The sequence below is a fragment of the Pteropus medius genome, unplaced genomic scaffold (genome assembly GCF_902729225.1).
Source record: "Pteropus medius unplaced genomic scaffold, Ma_sr-lr_union100, whole genome shotgun sequence".
Taxonomy (NCBI): Eukaryota; Metazoa; Chordata; class Mammalia; order Chiroptera; family Pteropodidae; genus Pteropus; species Pteropus medius.
The window spans coordinates 2542443-2561315 of record NW_024342469.1 but is presented as its reverse complement, the minus strand read 5'-3'; the positions used below and the strand labels follow the sequence as shown (position 1 = coordinate 2561315).

The 18873-nt window shown below is 49.8% G+C and overlaps 1 protein-coding gene across 1 annotated transcript; it reads right to left on the bottom strand.

Moving 5' to 3' along the window:
• Nucleotides 1–7957: 7957 nt before the first annotated feature.
• LOC120602859 (polycystic kidney disease and receptor for egg jelly-related protein-like) lies at nucleotides 7958–16227 on the bottom strand. Its single transcript, XM_039863155.1, has one exon. The coding sequence runs from the start codon at nucleotides 15478–15480 to the stop codon at nucleotides 8668–8670; it is 6813 nt and encodes a 2270-aa protein (XP_039719089.1). The 5' UTR covers nucleotides 15481–16227; the 3' UTR covers nucleotides 7958–8667.
• Between the last annotated feature and the right edge of the window lie 2646 nt (nucleotides 16228–18873).

The following is an 18873-nucleotide window of genomic DNA, read 5'->3' as shown; positions in this document are numbered from 1 at the left end:
AGCATCGGAACCTCTGCTGGCAGAAGCTCCGCGGCAGCCTGGACCTCCCCGGAGCCTGCACACGGCCGGTGCGTCGGGGAGGGGATGGTCCCCTGCTCTGGGCTTTGAAACACCCCAGTGGAGACGACCACCCCTCTTCAGCCGGAAAGAGGGCAGATACAGCTCAAGCCCCCAGCCCCACCAGGATGGGGGCGGAGGCACGAGGCCTCCATCCAGTTCTCAAGCTGTCCCCTCACACCAGCTCGGTGACACCCACTCCCAAACTGTCTGCCTCCAGGCGGGGAGAACCAGGGCACAGTGCTGGCCTCACAGCACGCATCAGAAAGGCGACTCGTGGGGCCCCAAGATGACACTCCTGGTTCCCGGTCATCAGAAGAAACAGCCAGAAGAAAGAAGCCTTGCCCCCTGCCACTTGTCCAAGGTGACACACTAGTCAACTTCCTCAAGATGTGCCATTTGATGAAGGACAAGAATCAAGCCCGGAGACCTGCTGGCTCTACCCTAGGCCTTCCCTGGGCAGCTCAGAGGAAGCCGCCCTCAGCCCTCACTCCCACCACTGCAAGAGCCGAAGGCAGGCGGGCTTTCCGCCAACAACCAGCAGGATGGAACAAGCCCCGGCCGCAGCTCCGTTCACACCTAGCTGCTGAGCGGTTCCAGCCTGAGTCACAGTGCTGCTATCCCCAGCTGGAGAAGGTGCTGGACTCCAGGCTCAGCTGGAAGGAAGGGGCTCGCAGGTTCAGGAAGAGCTGGATGGCCCTTGAGCCTTGCCCCGTGCCCCCTCAGGCCACAGTGAAAAGTCCAGAGCTGGGCAGGGTGGGTCTGAAACCACGTGTCACACTCAAGCAAGCTGGCTCTGAGCGGGGCTTCTTGGGCCACTGGACACTGGTACTCATAGGACACACTGGGTGTTGGGGGGCTTCTGCCCCACATAGCTGTATGGAGCTGTCAAGGCACAGAGCTGGCACTCAAATACACCCAAGGGACGGTGCTCTGACTCACACGCCATCTGAGAGATCAAGACACAGGCACATCAGAACCAACGAATACCCACATCTCAAAGCCTCCTGCTGCATGGTTCTTATGTGGAATAGAGGGTACCCTTTATAGACAAGAAACCTCAAGTTTACAGTAAGTAGAAGACCTGCTCAAGGTCACATTATTTTCAAGTGCCTATGAGATAGTCACCAAAAGACATATTATGTTGGGACATAAAAATGAGTCTCACACTATAAAAGACTATAAAATCATAGAGTACATTCTCCAATACCAAAATAATTAAATTAAAATCAATAACAAAAAGATATCTGGAAAATCTCCAAACATTTGGAAATTAAACAATATACTTGTAAATAAACCATCGTTGAAAGAAGAAATTACAAAGGAAATTAAAAAGTATTTAGAACTAAATGAAAACTAAAGTACAACTCTACATCAGGATATGTAAAACACAGCTTAAGCAGTGTTCACAGGGAATTTGTTGCTTTAAATGTTTAAGTTGGAAAAGGTTGAAAACCAATCATTTAAGTTTCTACCTTAAGAAGTTAGAAAAGGCATATTAAACACAACATAGACAAGAGAATAAGAGAACAGAAACCAAAAAAATAGAAAACAAAGAAAAAAATCCATAAAACCAAAGCTGGTTATTTCAAAACTTCAATAAAGTTGATAACCTCTAATTAGGATGATCAAGAAAAATGGGAGAAGATACAAATGACCACAATCAGGAATGAAAGAGGGGACGTCGCTTATACACATTAAAAGGAAAACAAAGGAATATTGTGAGCAACTTTTTACCAAATAAATTTGATAATTTAGATGAAATGGATGGATTTCTTGAAAAAACACCAATGATCAAAAGTGACTCAAAAACAAATAGAAAACCTGAATAGCCATATACCTTTTTATTAAGAAAACTGCATTCATAATTAAATTTTTTTTCTAAAAAATAAAGTAACACACAGACAAATCATGCCTACATAGCTTTACCAGTGAATTGCCAAGCATTTAAGGAAGAAGTAATAGAATATATAGAAATTTTTTCAGAATATAACACTTCTCCTGTGATTTTATGTTGCTGATGTTACATGGACAGCAAAACTGCCAGGCTTAACCTGATACCGTTAACCAGACAAAGCAGTTCCTTGAAGACTACAGACTGATATCCTTCATCTACACACATACAAAAATCTTCAGCAAAATATTGGCAAATTGATCTGATAATATATAAGAAGCATCATGACCGAGGGGATCTGATTCCGGGAATATAAGACTGGTTTAATATTGGGAAACCAATGAATGCAACTCATGACAGCAACAGATTAAAGAAAGCCAGAAAGCCCCATTATCACTTCCCACAGATGCATAAAAGCATGGCGAGATCCAACAGAATCGTAGAAAACCCAAGGCTCTGAACGGTGCTGCAATGCTAAGGGGCTCCCCAGAGGCATGCCAGGCCGCCAGTGTGGTTATTAATCTTTGCAGTCACCCCACTCCCCGCCACGGACCAACCCTCGGAGCTCCCCGTTATTCCCTGCGCCTTGCCTCTGCTCTTGCAGTCCACCCAGAAGGCTCCCCCCACACCCCTGCCTGTGCAACTTCCCTCTGGCCGCCTTCAAGATTTTTTCTTTGTCCTTCAGCAGTTTGGAAAACATAGAATCCCTTTTCTTTTAAAGTTATTTATCCTGCCTGTGAGTTTCCTTAAGCAGTTTTGACCTGTGGTTTGCTATCTTTCATTGTTTTGGGAAAGTTCTTAACTGTCACTGCTTCTCTCTCTCTCCCCCTTCCTGTCTCACTCCTCCCCTCTCCCTTCCTCCTCCTGCTGATATTCCAGCTGCAATTCCAGGGTGTCGCCCTCTGTCCGGGGTGTGTTGTGCCCTCTCCTCTCTGTTTCAGTCTGGGGAATCTCCATCGCCCCCTCATAACGTTCACTGATTTTTTTCCCTTCATCCCTGCATTATTCTTTAGTCCTAACCTTTACATCTGAGCCTTCCTCGGGTTCCCTGAAGTGCCCCTCCCGAGGTCCAGAGGGCCCGCACGTACGGGCCCGACCCCCGGAGCTCAACAGCGGGAGGCCTTTCCCGCGCCCTCTGTCGCGTTCCCAAAGCCTCAGGGAGCCGCAACGAGCACTGGGGCGGGGAACCCCCGCTCGGAACCCCGCACACCTCCACTGAGGGCCGAGACAGGCAGCGAGCGGCAGGGGTAGGCCGACGGCCGCCACTTGGCACGCATCTCACACCTCCCACCTCCCGCGAGCCCGCCCCCGACGGCTCACGCGCACGGCTCGTGTCAGCCCCACCCATAACGGCGTAGTCGCACTGCGCGTGTGCGGCCCCGCCAAGTCGGCCCAAGCGAGCGACCTGTGTGAGGCTCCGCCCCCGAGTGTCCTTATGCACCGCGCATGCGCGGCCAGAACCGCACGCTCCTGGGCGGGGCTTTGTGACGGACTTCCGCTTCCGACCCGTCACTGAGATTCTGAGCTCTGGAAACTGTGGTGGCTGAGGCGGTCCTGGGCCTTCTGCGGACAGAGCAAGCCGATTGGGCCTGTTGTAGCTGCTCCAATTTTTCCGGCTTCTTGCTGGGTTTTCCACCTAATCTACAGAGTCGAAGCACCTGATGCGCGTCCCGCAGAGAACCTGGCTGCGCCGAGGTCGATCCCCATCGCTGTCCCGCCTTGCTTTCGCTCTTAACGCGCCTTGGGTTGAAGTGTCCTCGTCGTAGTTAACTCGCATGCTACTTGTCCTCCACTAGGACGGGAGCCCCTGCGCCTGGGCCGCGGGCAAGGGCGAGTGTGCCCGTAGGCAACAGGAAAGGTGGGTTCTACACAGCCATATGGGTTCCTGGGACCTTAGTAAAGCCGTGTGCCCTTGAGACCTATCACTGTGCTCCTCGAAAGCCCTAAAGTGGCCTGCCGTGCCCGTCGTGATCCGGGCCTATACTTCGACCTCCCCGGCCTTCCCCATCCGCCGCGGCTTCCAAAGGTTCTCCTGGCTCCCAATCTTCCCCGTCCCTGTCTCTGCAATGGCGACCCACCCACCTCACTCCTGGCCCCCACTCGTGTGTTTGTGAGGCACCATTCTATAGGGTTTGGGATTGACTCTGAAGTCAGCGAGCCTGGCGTCTGGGGAATTAAGAAATAAGGATTATACAGGTATTTTAGTAATTCTGGGAACGCACTACTCTTAGTAGTAGTAGCCCTGGGCCCCAGGAATTAGCAAGCAATTTGATTTTGTTACCAGAAAACATGACCTCAGCTGTGGTTATAGCAGTGACTGTCTTTGGATCAATATCTTGAACTATTTCCTGCAATGATGATAATTTTTCGTGTGCATCCTCCTTGTATTGTTAAAACTTGCAACCAATATTCATGGTTCAATTCTAAATCTAAAGCTTTAAGAATTTTAATGACGATTCCAGTCGCCACTCCCTCAGCACAGTGAAGTGTCCCCCAACTCAAAAAAACTACCTGAAAATTACGTAGACTCAGGAAAGATTGTCTAACTTGGTACGATTGTCGACACTACACAATTGTGTGAAAATCTTCATTAGTATCAACACAATGACTTCTGAAATGAAGGCAGAGAAATGAATCTTCCGGAATACATACAGAATTGTTTATCATTATGTATGTCTTTACTCATCGGACCATCACTAGCCCATTAAAAGAACCCCCAGAGGTACACAATGACTCAGTTCTTTGATATTTGGTCAATTTTGAGCTATCTGAAAACCATGGCTTTACATATAATTTTTATTTTGTCTTTATGAAGGTGTGTTTGTCAAATAGTGGATTAAATATTTTCTGTAATGGTGTGTAAGCTTGTTTTATAACCTTTAAGTGTTTACATATGTAGATATTTTCATCCTGGACGCGGCCCCCACAGCGTTAGGGATGGGCTTGCTGGAGGAAATAGTCACCCATATGTTGTGCTTATAAATACTTATAAAATGTAGCATAACAGCGGTCTTAGGAGAATCGCTTATAAGCTTTATAAAAATCACATTACTAAATGAGTATTATACATTGTGTATTTAAGTGAAGACTGAGAAAGGAGATCTGAAAATCGAGAAATAACGAATTGAATGCAGATTAGAATCGAGAGCAAAGTACCGATAGCGGCAGACGGAGGATGCTGTGAGATGATTTCCCTTTGCCCTTCGCTTCCCGGTGAAGTGCAATCCTATTCATCCGTTTCGCCATTTCTGCTCGTAAAATTCGGTCCAGTAAAATTTCGATGCTCATGAAATTTGAGAAACAGACCTTCCTTTTTAAAGTAAACTCTTAAAAGTGTAACATCTATGCAGAAAAGTATGTACTTTCTAAGTGCACAGCAGGATGACTTTTCACAGCGTGACCATCACCCAGATGAAGTCCTCAGGCCCCAGGACACTGGAGGTTTCTTGCGGCTCCAGAGTGGGGAGAGGATGCTATACCATTAGAGATGGTATAGTAAGTCCTCACCTGCCGTAGTGTAGTCCTAGGTACTTGGCAACGGCGACCAAATAAAAAGATATATAAAGAAACCAGTTTGACAGTAGGCTGACTGATATAATCAAGAGGAAGTTCCTACGGCATATTTCTACGGCATATTTCTGGTCAGAAACATCACTAAACTTGCAAATAAAGACCTCAAACGCTCCCAGTATTAAACACCGAAAAAATGTGAGCTATACATACATTTAAGAAAGATGCATATAAAGAAGATGGTTACTTTCCAACCCGCTGATTGCAGTTCAGGGTCACAAGTGGCTGGAGCCTCTCGTGGCAGCCGAGGGCACAGATGGGCACCCAACCAGAACACACCTATCGCAGGGCACAATCACATAACACCCGCACTCCGACCGCGACAATTTAGACACACCCATCCACTTGTGCACATCTTTGGGACCCGGGAAGAACCCGATCGCCAGAGAAAACCCGCGCGGATATGCGGAGAAGGTGCACGCTCCACAGACAGTGGCCTCAGCTGGGAATCAGTTTTCCTCTCATCGATATTGTAACGAAATGATGTTGAAGAAAACAACTTTATTAGAGGGCCTGCTGTATTTGTTGCCAGTGGACAAAACGCCTTTGCTGTCGTATCGTCTTTAAATAAATGTTTAACAGTACATCGTACAGAAGCGGGCCTTAGGGGAAGGAGCCTCCACGATTACACGCATTCGAGTAGATGGACAGTCTCCTCCCTCCTGTCGCTGCAGATGGAGAGAGCCTTTTGCAGAAAAATCTTGTTCAACTACTCTGAGTTAATGAGGGCTAAACTGAGAACATTCATCTTGTTTTCCCGTGCCATATAGTCTTGGGAAGGTATTCCTAACTGTTGCCCACTTGTTCTGGAATATGCCTACTTTGCCTGGAAATACGATGAGAAACAAAGGAGTCCTAAAATACAGTTAGTGATTGTTGCCATATCCTGTGAAAATGCCCTTCAAAGGAAACTTGAATTTTGATTCGTCTCACTTGTTACTTTGTTTTCCCAATAATGTTGAATTAGCATCTCCCTAATTGTAAACCATTTAATGCTTGTCATAGCTCTACCAGGTTAGAAGCCCCCCGTGCTCTTTACGCCCAGCCACCTGTGGGAGAGACCCTGTGACTGCTTTGACTGTTCATTGTAACCACGAGTTGAGAGTCCTGTCTCCACTGCAGGACCCGCCGCTGCCGTCCTGGACCTCACTCCATCCTGGACCGCCTTTATGCTGGTTCCCGAGTCTCATGCCTGGAACCCTGAGGCCTCCGCAGCAGGGACTGCCCCCTTGGTTCCTGCGTGTACGACCCTGTAACTCCCTCTCCAGCTCACAGCTCCCAACCATGAGATACTATGTTGACCCGGGTTGAAGGGCTCCTCCCAGCCCTGGAGCTGTCTCCCTGGGAAGGGAGGCCAATGAGTATAACCCCGATCCTCCCAGGGTGCCAGGAGAAAGCTGGACTTCAGCTGATTGCTCCATTTAGGAAGGCTGTCTGACCATGCCACCACCCTCCCCCGGAGCCGAGTCTCTGGCACACCTGCCACTCGTCTCCAAAGCCTATAACATAGCGGTCTCCACCTTTTTAGCACCAGGTACCGGTGCTCCTATGGGAATCTAACGCTTGATGATCAGAGGTAGCGCTGAGGAGGTGATGCTGGTGCTGAGGAGCGGCTGCAAATACAGATGAAGCTTTGCCCCCCTCACCCACCGCTCACCTCCTGCTGTGCAGCCCAGTTTCTGCCAGGACACGGACCAATACTAGTCCACAGCACGGGGAGCTGGGGAGCCCTTCTCTAACGGGAGGCATGCCCCGCTCTACCTGCAACTGGGGCTTAAACCGTGAACCATTGCACGGTTCCGTGGGCAGGTGCGTCTGGCAGATGGCTGGCCTCCAGGAGGAAAAAGTAATTACTCATTTCGCATCACCTGCCCCCCCACCACCATGTTGACTCTTGTTCTCAACCTGTTGAGAAGTCAAGTGGTAAAGACAGATGCTAAGTAGAAATGTGTGCTCCTGGCAGGACCAGTGGGCCAGTGTGGACCGGGCCACTCCCATGACCTATTGTGACCTACTCCCAGGGCCCTTAGAAAATCTGAATCTGACCTCTGACAAAAACTGTAAGTGTCCTTGGGCAGGTCACTAAACGTCTTCATGTTCCCACCTGGCAGAGAAGATCCACCACCACCCCTCCACCCCGCTCCCCACCACCAGATGTCCCTTAGAGGTGTCCCCAGTGGGCACGGTAAAAGCTGGCATGGGTGCCTGCCAGGATTACAGGCGCTCCATTAACAAGTAATGCCTGGGACAATGTCACCGGCTGACACTGCTGTCTCGCCTTCCCAGCCCTGACTTCCAGGGCAGGATGCATGTGCTGATGCCCCTCGTGCAAAAGTCACTGTGTGTCTCACAGAAGTCTCATGTTTAACTCTGATATGGCAGTTGCATAAGTGCCATGATCCTGAGTGAAAATACAACAGCTGCCAGCACTTGTTTCTCTTAAACAAGAAACTACATGTTCTTTATTATTCAATAAAAATCCAGTCTGTAAATAACCAAACACCCAAATCCTGGATGCATATATTTCTATATCCAATATATAGAACATTCACTATCTTTCTATGTGAACCCATACACACACCTCTTTATTTTTTAAGAAAAATTGTGTCTCAAGGCCAGAAAATGATATTCAGTTTTACATTTTAACATGAAGGAGGCTTAGAGAATACACGGGAAGCTTCAGGAATCTGACCCCCGTTCCCGCCCCTGCATTCCCAAGCTCCAGGGCAAGTCCTGGGACTCCACACAGTCTCTTCCTGGCCCTGCCAGAATGTAGGGATGGATGTGGATGGAGGGCATGAGGGTGGAGGAAGCTCTAGTATGCAGAGAGAACTCCCAGTGTAACCCTCTAAACTGCCCTGGGCTCCAAAGACACCCAACTGCCTCTAGAGTGAGCTCACCCCAGGACTCAAAGGCTGTCACCTCCTTTCTCCCCAGATGCCGCACTCCTCTTGGACCCCCTTCCTTCCTGTTCCTGAGAGCTGAGGCCAAGAGCGGAGATACTTCCAAAGTCAGAGGTGTGGCACTGTGAACGATATGGGGATATGGGTAGAAAAACACGACTGAGAAGCTAACCAGTCCATAAGCCCAAGACCGAGCCTCCGGGGGAGACTCTTGCCTGGGGCTCTAGAAACTGTCATGGGCCATCACACCACGAGATAAACCATCTTCCTCTCGTTGATGTTTCTGGTCTTCAGCCCCAGGTAGCGACGGCTGTTCTTCTCTGGCTGCCCATACAGCATGTCCACGAAGAACTCGGGCTCCTCTGTGGCCTTGGATTGGAAGGACAGAAAGCCAAACAAGGTCCTGAGCTTGCTGCACAGATAGGCCATCGCTTCCACCTCTTCCGAAGGCTCCTCGTACACGGGCTGCTTCATTTCCTTGTAGGCCAACAAAATCACTGCCCGCAACAAGTTGATCAAGATGCAGATCATCACCAGCATAAACGATGACAGGAACAGGACCCCCAGAACCCCGTTCTCAGAAAATTCAGTGTTCTGAAAAGCCGAAACGCAGTAAGAGAAGATGGTCTGAGTGGCACACAACAAGTTACTGTAGTTCCATTCGTGCTGACCGAATACCAGGCAGCCAAAAGCCATGTACACGAAGAAGTATATGGACATCAAGAGCGCCATGTGGAAGATGCCGGGCAGCGCCGTCTGGATGGCCCCTTGAGCCAGGCGCACATCATAAAAAACTCTGGAATACCTGAGGGTCTTCAAAATCGTCAGGAAGAGCAGGAAACCCAACGTGACCCTCATGGCGTGATCTACTTGAGAAACTGCATGAAAGGGAATGAACTCTGCGGAGTTCGACGAGTGAAGCTGAATGAGGCCGGCGGCCAAGACATGTTTCCTTAAAAACAGCACGATCAACACGGCAAATACGCATATTAGAGCAAAGTTGAGCAAATTGTACACGCTCTTCACGTAGGAGGCCCTTTCTTGCGTAATGACGTAGCCCTCATGGGCAACGTAGGCCAGAAAGAAAATGAGAATGGCCGCGTACAAGAAGATTTCTGCCATCGTCTTTCTGTTGAAATCGGCAAGCGCGAAGGAGTGCACGGACAGGCTCGTGTTCACAACTCCCAACGGAGAAACCTCGAACACGACCGACAGGCTGCAGAACAGATTTGCGTCTGGGTTCAACGTCGTCAGCTCCAGAATCACGGCCCACGTCTTCTCATCCAGCCACTTGCTGCTTCGGAGTCCCTTGAGCCTCTCTGTGGAATTAAACTGCTCCTGGTCTGGGAAAAAGTAGAAAGCATAGCCCCCTGACCCGTAGGTATGGAGAAGTCCATGGGAATGATACGGCCATCTCTTCTCTTTAGGCTTGTAAGTAAACCCTTTGGTATTCTTGTCTGTCGCCCGCTTACTGATTTTAATCCAAGAGCTAGTGTAATTTTGGGTGTCTTCTGGGTCAGCACCATATTTGGGATGACAATGGATTTCTCCTTTGATGCTAGTTTGCGCAAAGTTTTTGGCAGGCAGACATGCTTTCGCACCGGATTTCGCCCTCACCTGCCTCATCAGTGGAAGGCCGAGGATTATAGAGGCGCTTTCAGGAAGAAAGGTCGGATTCAGGCTGTTGTGGAGCAGAGGCACCAGCACATCATTGAGCCACGAATAGATGTCCTGCAGCCTGGTCACCGTAGCCAGGTCCACAGAGAACCGATTGCGAAGGAACTGATTGTAGTAGAAGGTGTCTGTGTGGCGCAGGAGGGCCACCAGCCACAGCAGAAGGGCCAGAAAGATAAAGTGAGTGAGGACGAAAATCAGTAACAGGAGCGCCCTCCTCTTGAGTCTCTTCTTTCTTTTGAATATTCTGATTTCGTCTTCTGTGAGGGGCTGGTACATCCTGGTGCCTCGGAGGTAGATGATGTAGTCGTGTCGCTTGTGCATTTCATCTGGGTGCAACGTCATGTTTTGCAGCATGATCTGGGTATAACGATAGTGGTTTACCCACGGAAGGTTTTTACAATACTTGAGGTTATAGAGTCTCATGGCTGACAAGAGTATCATCTTAGATGGCTGCACCAGGAAAACTGACTCACAGAAAGAACAAAAGGATGCAAAGAGCCATTCTATTGACTTTTCATAGCCATAAGTCAGTCCATAAACTACAATAAAGAATGAGGATATGCTAGAAGTGGCAAAAACCAAGAACCACGCGACATAAACACACCACCAAGGCAGAACAATGCTGGGCTTCGTGGGGAGGGGTGGAGGACCTGGTTGGGAAGAGGGCTCTGCAGACTCAACACCTCGATTGTCTTTTGATGATTTGTTATTGGCGTTCGTATTTGTGTTTGCCTTTGCAAGTGAGACCTTGCTTTCCGCTCTCTGAAGCTGTCGACCTCTTTTTGAGGTTGCCTTGGAGGGAGACTTATGGAGTCCAGGACGTTTTTTAGGGGGAAGCTTTCCAGCCTCTCTGGCCAGTGCCTCAGCAGTTTCGTGAGCATGCCACTTTTCCAAGCGTTCTTCCCAGTATTCACTTTCTAGCAACATCAAGGGATGCTCCCGAGGAGACACCTCCTCTAGCGTTGCTCGGTCTCTACTCTGGGAATAGGTGAACAAAAAAGTAATTATCACTTGCACAGGGATAGTAATTAAGACACTTTCCAATCCTATTACCATTGATCTGATGTATCGACTCCCTTCCGCCTCAGTTCCTTGCGTATTTAGATTAAAGAACATGATATTACACAGAAGGGAGGACAGCAACATTGCCAAACAACAGGACAACCTCTGGAGCCTATTGAACGGTCTACCCACGACGCCAGCAAAAACAGAGAACCACATGTTATTTTCCCCCAGAGTTTCCGTCATGTTTATCATGAAAAAGTCGATTCTCCTTAGAGGCTTATCTGGGTGGGTAACCTGAAAGGTTCTGTCTAAAGAGGTGTCAATCGAAAGCCATTTCCGACACATGAACAGCCAGATGTGTCTGCTAAACAGATTTTCCACTTTGATTCTACTTAAATACCAACTGGGGGCTCTGCCCTCATTGTCGTGCCACACGCGAATGGAGTGAATGTCCCCCAGGTCACTATTTGTCGTCAGGAGGAAAGTGCTGATGCTTCCTCGGTAGAGAGTTGTAAAATGTGGGTGGCTTAGACAATGCACATCACTGGTACTTTCTGTTCCCCTGAGTTGGACAAAGACGTTGGCCCTGGTCCCACACCCACAACGGCTTCCCGTGAAAATAGTGACTAGGTAACATTCGTGATCATAAGGATCGTTATCAGGCAGAACTATCGCGTAGTCCTGAAGAAACTGGTCAGTTTCATCTCTGTGCAAGGCCCAGAACGCTAACAGTATGTAGGTGAGCATAATGAAAAGCACAGTGATCACGGTCACGGGATTATGAGTGACTTCCTTGATGACCTCTAACCGCAGGTCTATAGGATTAGGCACCACAATCACCTTGGCCGTCAAGTAGCGGGCATGCAGGGGAATATTGGCTTGTCCGATTGTGTTGAGCTGGCGCCTGGCCCTCCTCGTGTTCTTACAGACACAGTGCACTCTGTCCCAGGTGGTCATCTCTCCGAGAACACAGATGTCTTCTCTCCAATCACTCTGGATCCCAAACATGTCCAAGCAGTGAACGTAGAAAAGAGAGATTCTAACTACCTTGTCACTGAGCTTCGTGACAAAACGAGGGGCCTTCAGGACCACGGCTATGGCACACTCAGTTGATTGGCTTCGCTGAGCTATGGCTTTCAGCAGGGACGGTGGAAGGCAGACCACACGGGCCACCTTAACTGTGCAGGCTGGGTCAAACAGGTCACTCTGGTTGGCAATTGGAGGGATGTCGTGGGGCACGAGGAAGGTGGCGACCAAAGCCGTAGGGGTGACATGACTGCCGGCATACACCAGCACCGTGAACGGCACAGTCACTTCTGTCAAAATGTGAACCAACACCTCCTTCCCTGCTCCGCTGTCCACTTCGAAGCTGAACCCCCCTGCTGTCTTTGTCAAATACTCATCAACCTCGTTAGGCTCATTGTCGGGTCCCACTATGAGACTAAAAGCTGCAAAGCTCAGGTTTTTCCTGCCAAGGTACACTTCGGCGACATCAGGCGTGATCTCTACCACACTTCCGTTAGGTGCGGTTGCTGTCATTCTGAATCCAACCACATGTGCAGAAATGTTCTCCTGATAACTTAACCAAGGAAAGGGGTCCTCTGCAAACTCACAAAACATCATAGAAATTGGAGAATTTGCAAGCAAGCTAGGAACACTGCTCACGTTCAGTGCTGGACGAAAGCAATTTCGACAGTGTTTCTCATTGCCCAGGATGCCGGTAACATTCTCTTTTTGTGTTTTCTTGACATATATGTTAAAGCTCATGGTGCACATGACGGTAGGTTCATTCCCTGGCACTTTACCAGCCAATATTGTGTCTGCCAGTGATTCTAATACATAGAAAGGATCCTCAACAACTTGGTGATGAGCAATCATTTTAAGGATATTAGACAAACTCGTTAAAATTCCAGTGCTCAAGACTTCTATTTCTTCACTGTGAAAGTGTATGTTTTTTTGTTGATGCTGTTGTAGAGCTTGATTTGTTTCCCAAATCCTCACTGTGGTGAGTTTCTGAGCCAAATAAGTGAATTCCGAGGGTTTCTGGGTCAGTGTGGCAACAGCCATGACTAAGTGGCTAATTTCCATCAAATTGCTCATTGGGAAAACGAAAGTCTGATTGACGAGGTATTCGCGGAGTCGGGCTTTGTCTGCTTGCAGAGTCGATTCGGTTTTCATGTCATTCAAAACAGAGGCTACCACATATGTCAAGTAACCTGCAGATAAAAAATCCTGCTTTTCAAGCAAAGGAGGTATCGCCGAATTTGGGCCCATGGTGAAGTTGAGTAATTGATGCAGCACGGTCTTTGATGAGCTTTTGTCAGTAGGAGCACGTACAGTGGCGTACAAAGTCACCTGAGAAAAAGCTCCCAGAGAATCATACACCTGGACATAGATCTTGATGCCGTAACTATTGGCCAGCACACCGGCAGGGAGAAAGGAAGGCGGTGACTTCGGCGCATCGCCCATATACAGGATGGACCCCAACGTGTTCTCCTTTAAAGAACTGATTTTAGCAAAACCATGCAAATCAGAGACTATCATTTTATATGTAAGAGGGATGTTCTTATCCTTAAAATTCCTGCACCGGACAACAAACTTAGTAAAAAATGCAGTCCCGTTAGGTGGATTGATTTTGCATTTTCCGATTTCAGGGGCATGGTTAATAACAAAGGGGTACTTGAGAATCAATATCGATCCACTCCAAGTGTCTAGAGCTAGAGAAATCCAAAACTCAGCTTCCAAAAATTCCCTGAACGCAAAAGCTTTTATAGACAGATAATCGCTATTCCTCCCTGTCGCAGTTTGCCCCACCCAATCAAAGGGCATCTCCTTCCCTGAAGATGATAGAATCGACCACGTAAAGACATCATGGCTTACTGCACAACTTGGGCAATTTAGAAACAAAGAAAATCTCTCTGATATTACCAAAACAGTATCACAATTTTCAATACACACAATGTTTCCTGTAGGTTCTGGTCCTTGGAGCACATGGACCTTCTTGACAGAAAATGCCGTTCTGTCACCCTTCTTTATCACCATTCTGAAAAAATATATACGGTCACCTTTAAGCATTTTTGGCAAAAGTGTGAGGACAGGGTCAGTTGCCCCTGTCCACTGTAGATCGGCCTGGTCTGGGTGACAAAGTTGCTTGCTCAATACTTTTATTTTCTGTCCCTTGTAGTTGTTAGGATTCGTGGTACAGTACCACGAAAAATGGAGTCCGTCTAAAGGGCTGTCTGCATCTGGATCTGAGGACTTGGATCCATCCAGAACCAGCTCATCTGTGAAATTAACTGTTATGTTGGCGCCCCCAGAAATGACTGCCTCCAGGGGGCTTCTAACAACAGTGATATAGATGTGATCTGAACGACTTTCCTCATTCACTGTTGGCTTTCCTGTGGTAACAGTCACTGAGAAACTGACCACATACACTCCCCATGATAACGACCCCTCGGGGATGAGCATAACTGTTTTACCTGACCGGAACTGGAGTTCTGGTACATCTAAAGATTTACTCCAGTCCGGCACATCATGTAAGGAAGGAACAGAAAAAATATCCCAACGATGAACAGCGGACTCTGCAGACGGGCAGTCATACTCAGCGGAGGCATTGAGAGAAAGGTCCGTCTTCCTGGTCAGCACCACGGGAGAACCGTCTTCGTTGGTATTGATCTTTACCTTTTTGATAACACAAATCGTATCTGTTGGTAACTGAGAGGACATTGAAGTCTCCATGGCTTGGGAATTGTCTGAGTTATCAGCTTCTAAATCAAGAGTCTCAGACCCATCTGTAGGACACTTGGTTTGGGCCAAGAAGCCGGCGTGGGTATGAGGGCCTCTGAGCACAATGGAGCGAGTCGACAGGCGTGGGACAGAGGAGGCTTCGCGGGGCCTGACCAGCCCGAGGTGAAAGGTCCATTCCCGACCTCTAGGTGGGCGCCGCAGGGGGCTGAGCCCCTGCGAGGGGAGCAGGCGGCGGGGCGCTGACAGGGGCAGGTCCACGTGGGTGGGTGCAGCCCGGCGCAGGACGCGCACGTGGAGGCGGTGCGTGCGCATCCGCCGCGCGGGTCTGTGGGACAAGCCTAGGCTGAGGCCCGCGTTCGGGACGAGACTCTCGCCCTGGTCTGTCCAGGGCCGCAGCCTGAGGCGTATACGTCCAGCAAGAAGCCCGAGGCATCGGGAGCCACAGATGGAGCGCAGTTTGGGCACTAAGACAGGGGCCCTGGCCTTAGGTGGCAGGCCTTGGTCTGGAGCAGGCACCCCAGGGAAAAGGATGGTGACCAGGGTCCCTCGAGGAGCCGGAGCCTGAGTAAGGTGGCCGCCCAGGCCCAGGCCCAAGCCCAGGAGGAGAAGCGCGGTCACAGGACGCATGGAGCCAGCCTGGGGGCAGTCGGGAGGCGTTGCGGAGTCCTCCGGGATGTGCCAACGGCCGAGGGGGCGCGAGCCGCGGGGGTTAAGGTGCAGTAGTGTCACGGGGGTGGGGGCCGCTGACGTCCGTGGAGCCGTGAGAGGAGCCCGGGCTGCGGGCGCCCGGCACCCGCTCCCGCCTGTGTAGACCTCAGATCCCGGCCTGCTTGCGGGATTCGCTGGACCCAGGTTCCTGACCCGCTGAGAAGGCCCCTTAGCGGGAAGCCCCGGCCCTGGAAGGTTAGGAAGCGCTGGCGATCAAGAGGGCCTGGAGCTCCCTGCGCCCCAGGGAGGAATAACTGTGCGTTTCTTACTCTGCTTTTCTTTTTCTACTTTCTTAAGGCGAAACCGTGAGTCATTGATTTTCGACCTTCTTTTCCGATGCAATAATTTCATGCTGTAAGTTTCCCCAACAAACACTGCTTATTTGCATCGCGCATATTTGTTATCATTCGATTAAAAGTATTTTTCTTTTCCCGTTTTGGTTTTGACTCATGAATTAAGAGTGCGTTTTTTAATTTCCAGACATTTGGAGTTTGCGTGAAAATCTCATGATTTCCGAGGCCCTGGGATGATGAAAACGTGGTGTCCTTATTCAAAAATGATTAAGATTTCAAGATGGTGACAGCAGAGCTTTCAGCCAAGCAAGTGACCTTCTAAGTGTGGGGACCTGTGTGACGGCCCCGGTTGCACACCCGTGGAACCAGCCCCGGCGTTAGATACGAGTGAGGAAGAATGAGCGAGCGTGACGCGTGCTTTGAGCCCGTCATGCCCCATGGAGCCCAATCAGAGCTGCCCAGGACGGGGTGCGTTAGGTCGGGCCCCAGAAAGTTGGTGCTTTGAAGGTCAAACACGGTCAAATCTCAGCAGTTTCCTGTAGGTCACCTCACCCAAGTCCGGTATTAGAGGGATTATGGACTGAGTGTTTGTGTCACCCCCAAATTCATGCGGTAAAGCGCTAATTCCTGATGTGATGGTGTTAGGTATGGGGGGAAGGGAGTGCTTTTGGAGGTGATTAGGGTTAGATGAGGTCATGAGGATAGAGCCCCCATGATTCATGTAGCTTTATTCATTCGGTTTCACAGCTGCCTGGTACAGATGCTCCTTGACTGACAATGGGGTTATGTCCTGATAAACCCATCGTCCGTTCAAAATATCGTGAGTCGAAAATCCATTCATTTAATACACCTAACCTACCGATCCTCATAGCTTACGTAGCCTCGCCACCTTACCTGTGCTCAGGACACTTGCATTAGCTGCAGTTGGGCAAATCATCTAACGCAAGCCCTGTTTTACAACGAAGTCTTGACTGTTTCACGTAGTTCATGTGTATCGCGTTTGCACCACCGTAACGTTGAAAACCCCTCAGTGAGACCGTCATAAGTCAGGACCGTCTGGGGTGTGTTGAGGGAACATGGTATAATTTATCTATTTTGCTGATGGCTGTCAGGGTCGATGTCTGCGTTTTTATCATAAATCACTTTGCTAAGCAGCCTCATGCTAGTCTCCTCATGAACGTAACTGGTTGTTAAGTAAGCTGGTCTCAGATTTTAAGAAAACACATTTAGGTCTCCCCTCCCACACGGTATGAGGCAACTTCTGCCCTCTCCCTTGGATAAAAGGTTCTTCATTCACCATATGTTAAAAAGGAAGGAAGGAAGGGAGGGAGGGAGGGAGGGAAAGGAAGAAAGAAATAGAAAAAGAAAGAAAAGAAAGAAAGAGAAAACGCAGGAAGGCAGGTAGAAAGAAAGGAAAGTTTCTTTATAATTAAAATGTCCGTGTCCAGGTGATAGTCAAAATTCTACATCATCGTACAATGAAGGTCTCTTCACCCAAGCTCTGGCCTGTCCTTTCTCCTCAGGCCACCTCTAGACTCCCATGTGAGGATGAAGGAGGGGGAGAGGAAAGGGCCTGGCCCTCGGTGGAGGATGTGGTCCGGCTGCGGGTGTGTGTCGTGACTCATCCTTGGAGGGCGTCTCTCACTGCGGGCCGCTTCCCCGGTCTCCCACTCAGGCAGGGTCCCCTGACATTCTTCAGCCCTGGACCAGCAGGTGGTTTTTGCCTATCCCGAGCGAGCCCCTCACTCTTCCAGGGAACTGTCTTGGGTAAAGGCCAGCTCCCGTCCCTCTATGCCTTACTCCCCCGAGCCCACACCTGGGCCATGGGAAAGGCAGGCACCCTTTACTCTGACCAGTTGGGAGTGTGTCCTTCCCCACAGGGGTCCTCACCCCCACTTGTCCCTCAGAGCTCCTGACACCAGCTTCAGGGCCTCAGGCCCTCCGGGGGCGCAGATCAAGGGGCCTCCATGAAGATAACGCCACTTTGCATGGGCGATGGAAGGAGGAGGCGAAACGCCACCTCACAGGTTCAGTTTCCGAAGACCCTCTTCCCCCCGCGTCTCCCACCTCTACCCTGGAGGGTGCAGCACGAGGCTCACCCACAGGACCCGCTGGGGCGGCCTGGCCTGCTGCTTCCTTGCCAACACCCTCGGTGCCATCCGTGGCCTGTTGGGCCTCCGGTGGCGCAGGGGGCAATGTCAGTCTTGGGTCTTGATATCTTCCCTTTTACCAGCCAGATGCTGCTAAGTTCTTCTCCAAAGTGTGGCACCAGTTTACACTGAAGGGGGAGGGGAATGCGGGTGCACCAGGGGGGAATGGGGGAGCAGGTAGGCGCTCGCCTGGGGTGCGAAGTTTAGGAGTGGCGACACCAAAAACCTCAGTAATCAACAGAAATATTTTTTATTAAGGTAAATTTCACATAAAATTAAACATTTCTCAAGTGCACTTCAGTCGCATTTAGCACAGTCACAGCGCTGAGCTACCACCACCTCTGTCTGGTCCCCAACATTTCCATCACCCCAAAAGGAAGCCAGCACCCCCTCGCGCTCACCCCCATTCCCACTTCCCCCAGCCCCGGTAACCACTAACCTGCTCTCCTCGCTGTGGACTTGCTGGTCTGGATCTGTCATGTCTGGATTCTTTCACTTAGTGGGTTGGGAGGTCCGTCCACCTTGCAGCAGGCAGCAGCTCACTCCATTTTAGGGTTGAGGATGCGCCTCCATATGGACGCGGACCCCAGTTTATTTATCCATTCATCTGTTGATGGACGTTTGGGGTGTTTCCACCTTTTCGAAATTGTGCAGAGTGCTGCTGCGAACACGTGTGTACCAGGGCGTGGCTGAATCCCTGTTTTCAAATCTGGGTGTTTACCTGGGGGTGGCATTGCTGGGTCATTCTGTGTTTAACTGAGGAATCAGCTCAAAGGGCTGTACCATTTGACACCGCCAGGGGGGGCAACGCATGAAGGTTGGGGATCAAGACCCGGCTGGAAAACTGTGAGCGGATCCGCAGGCCCAGT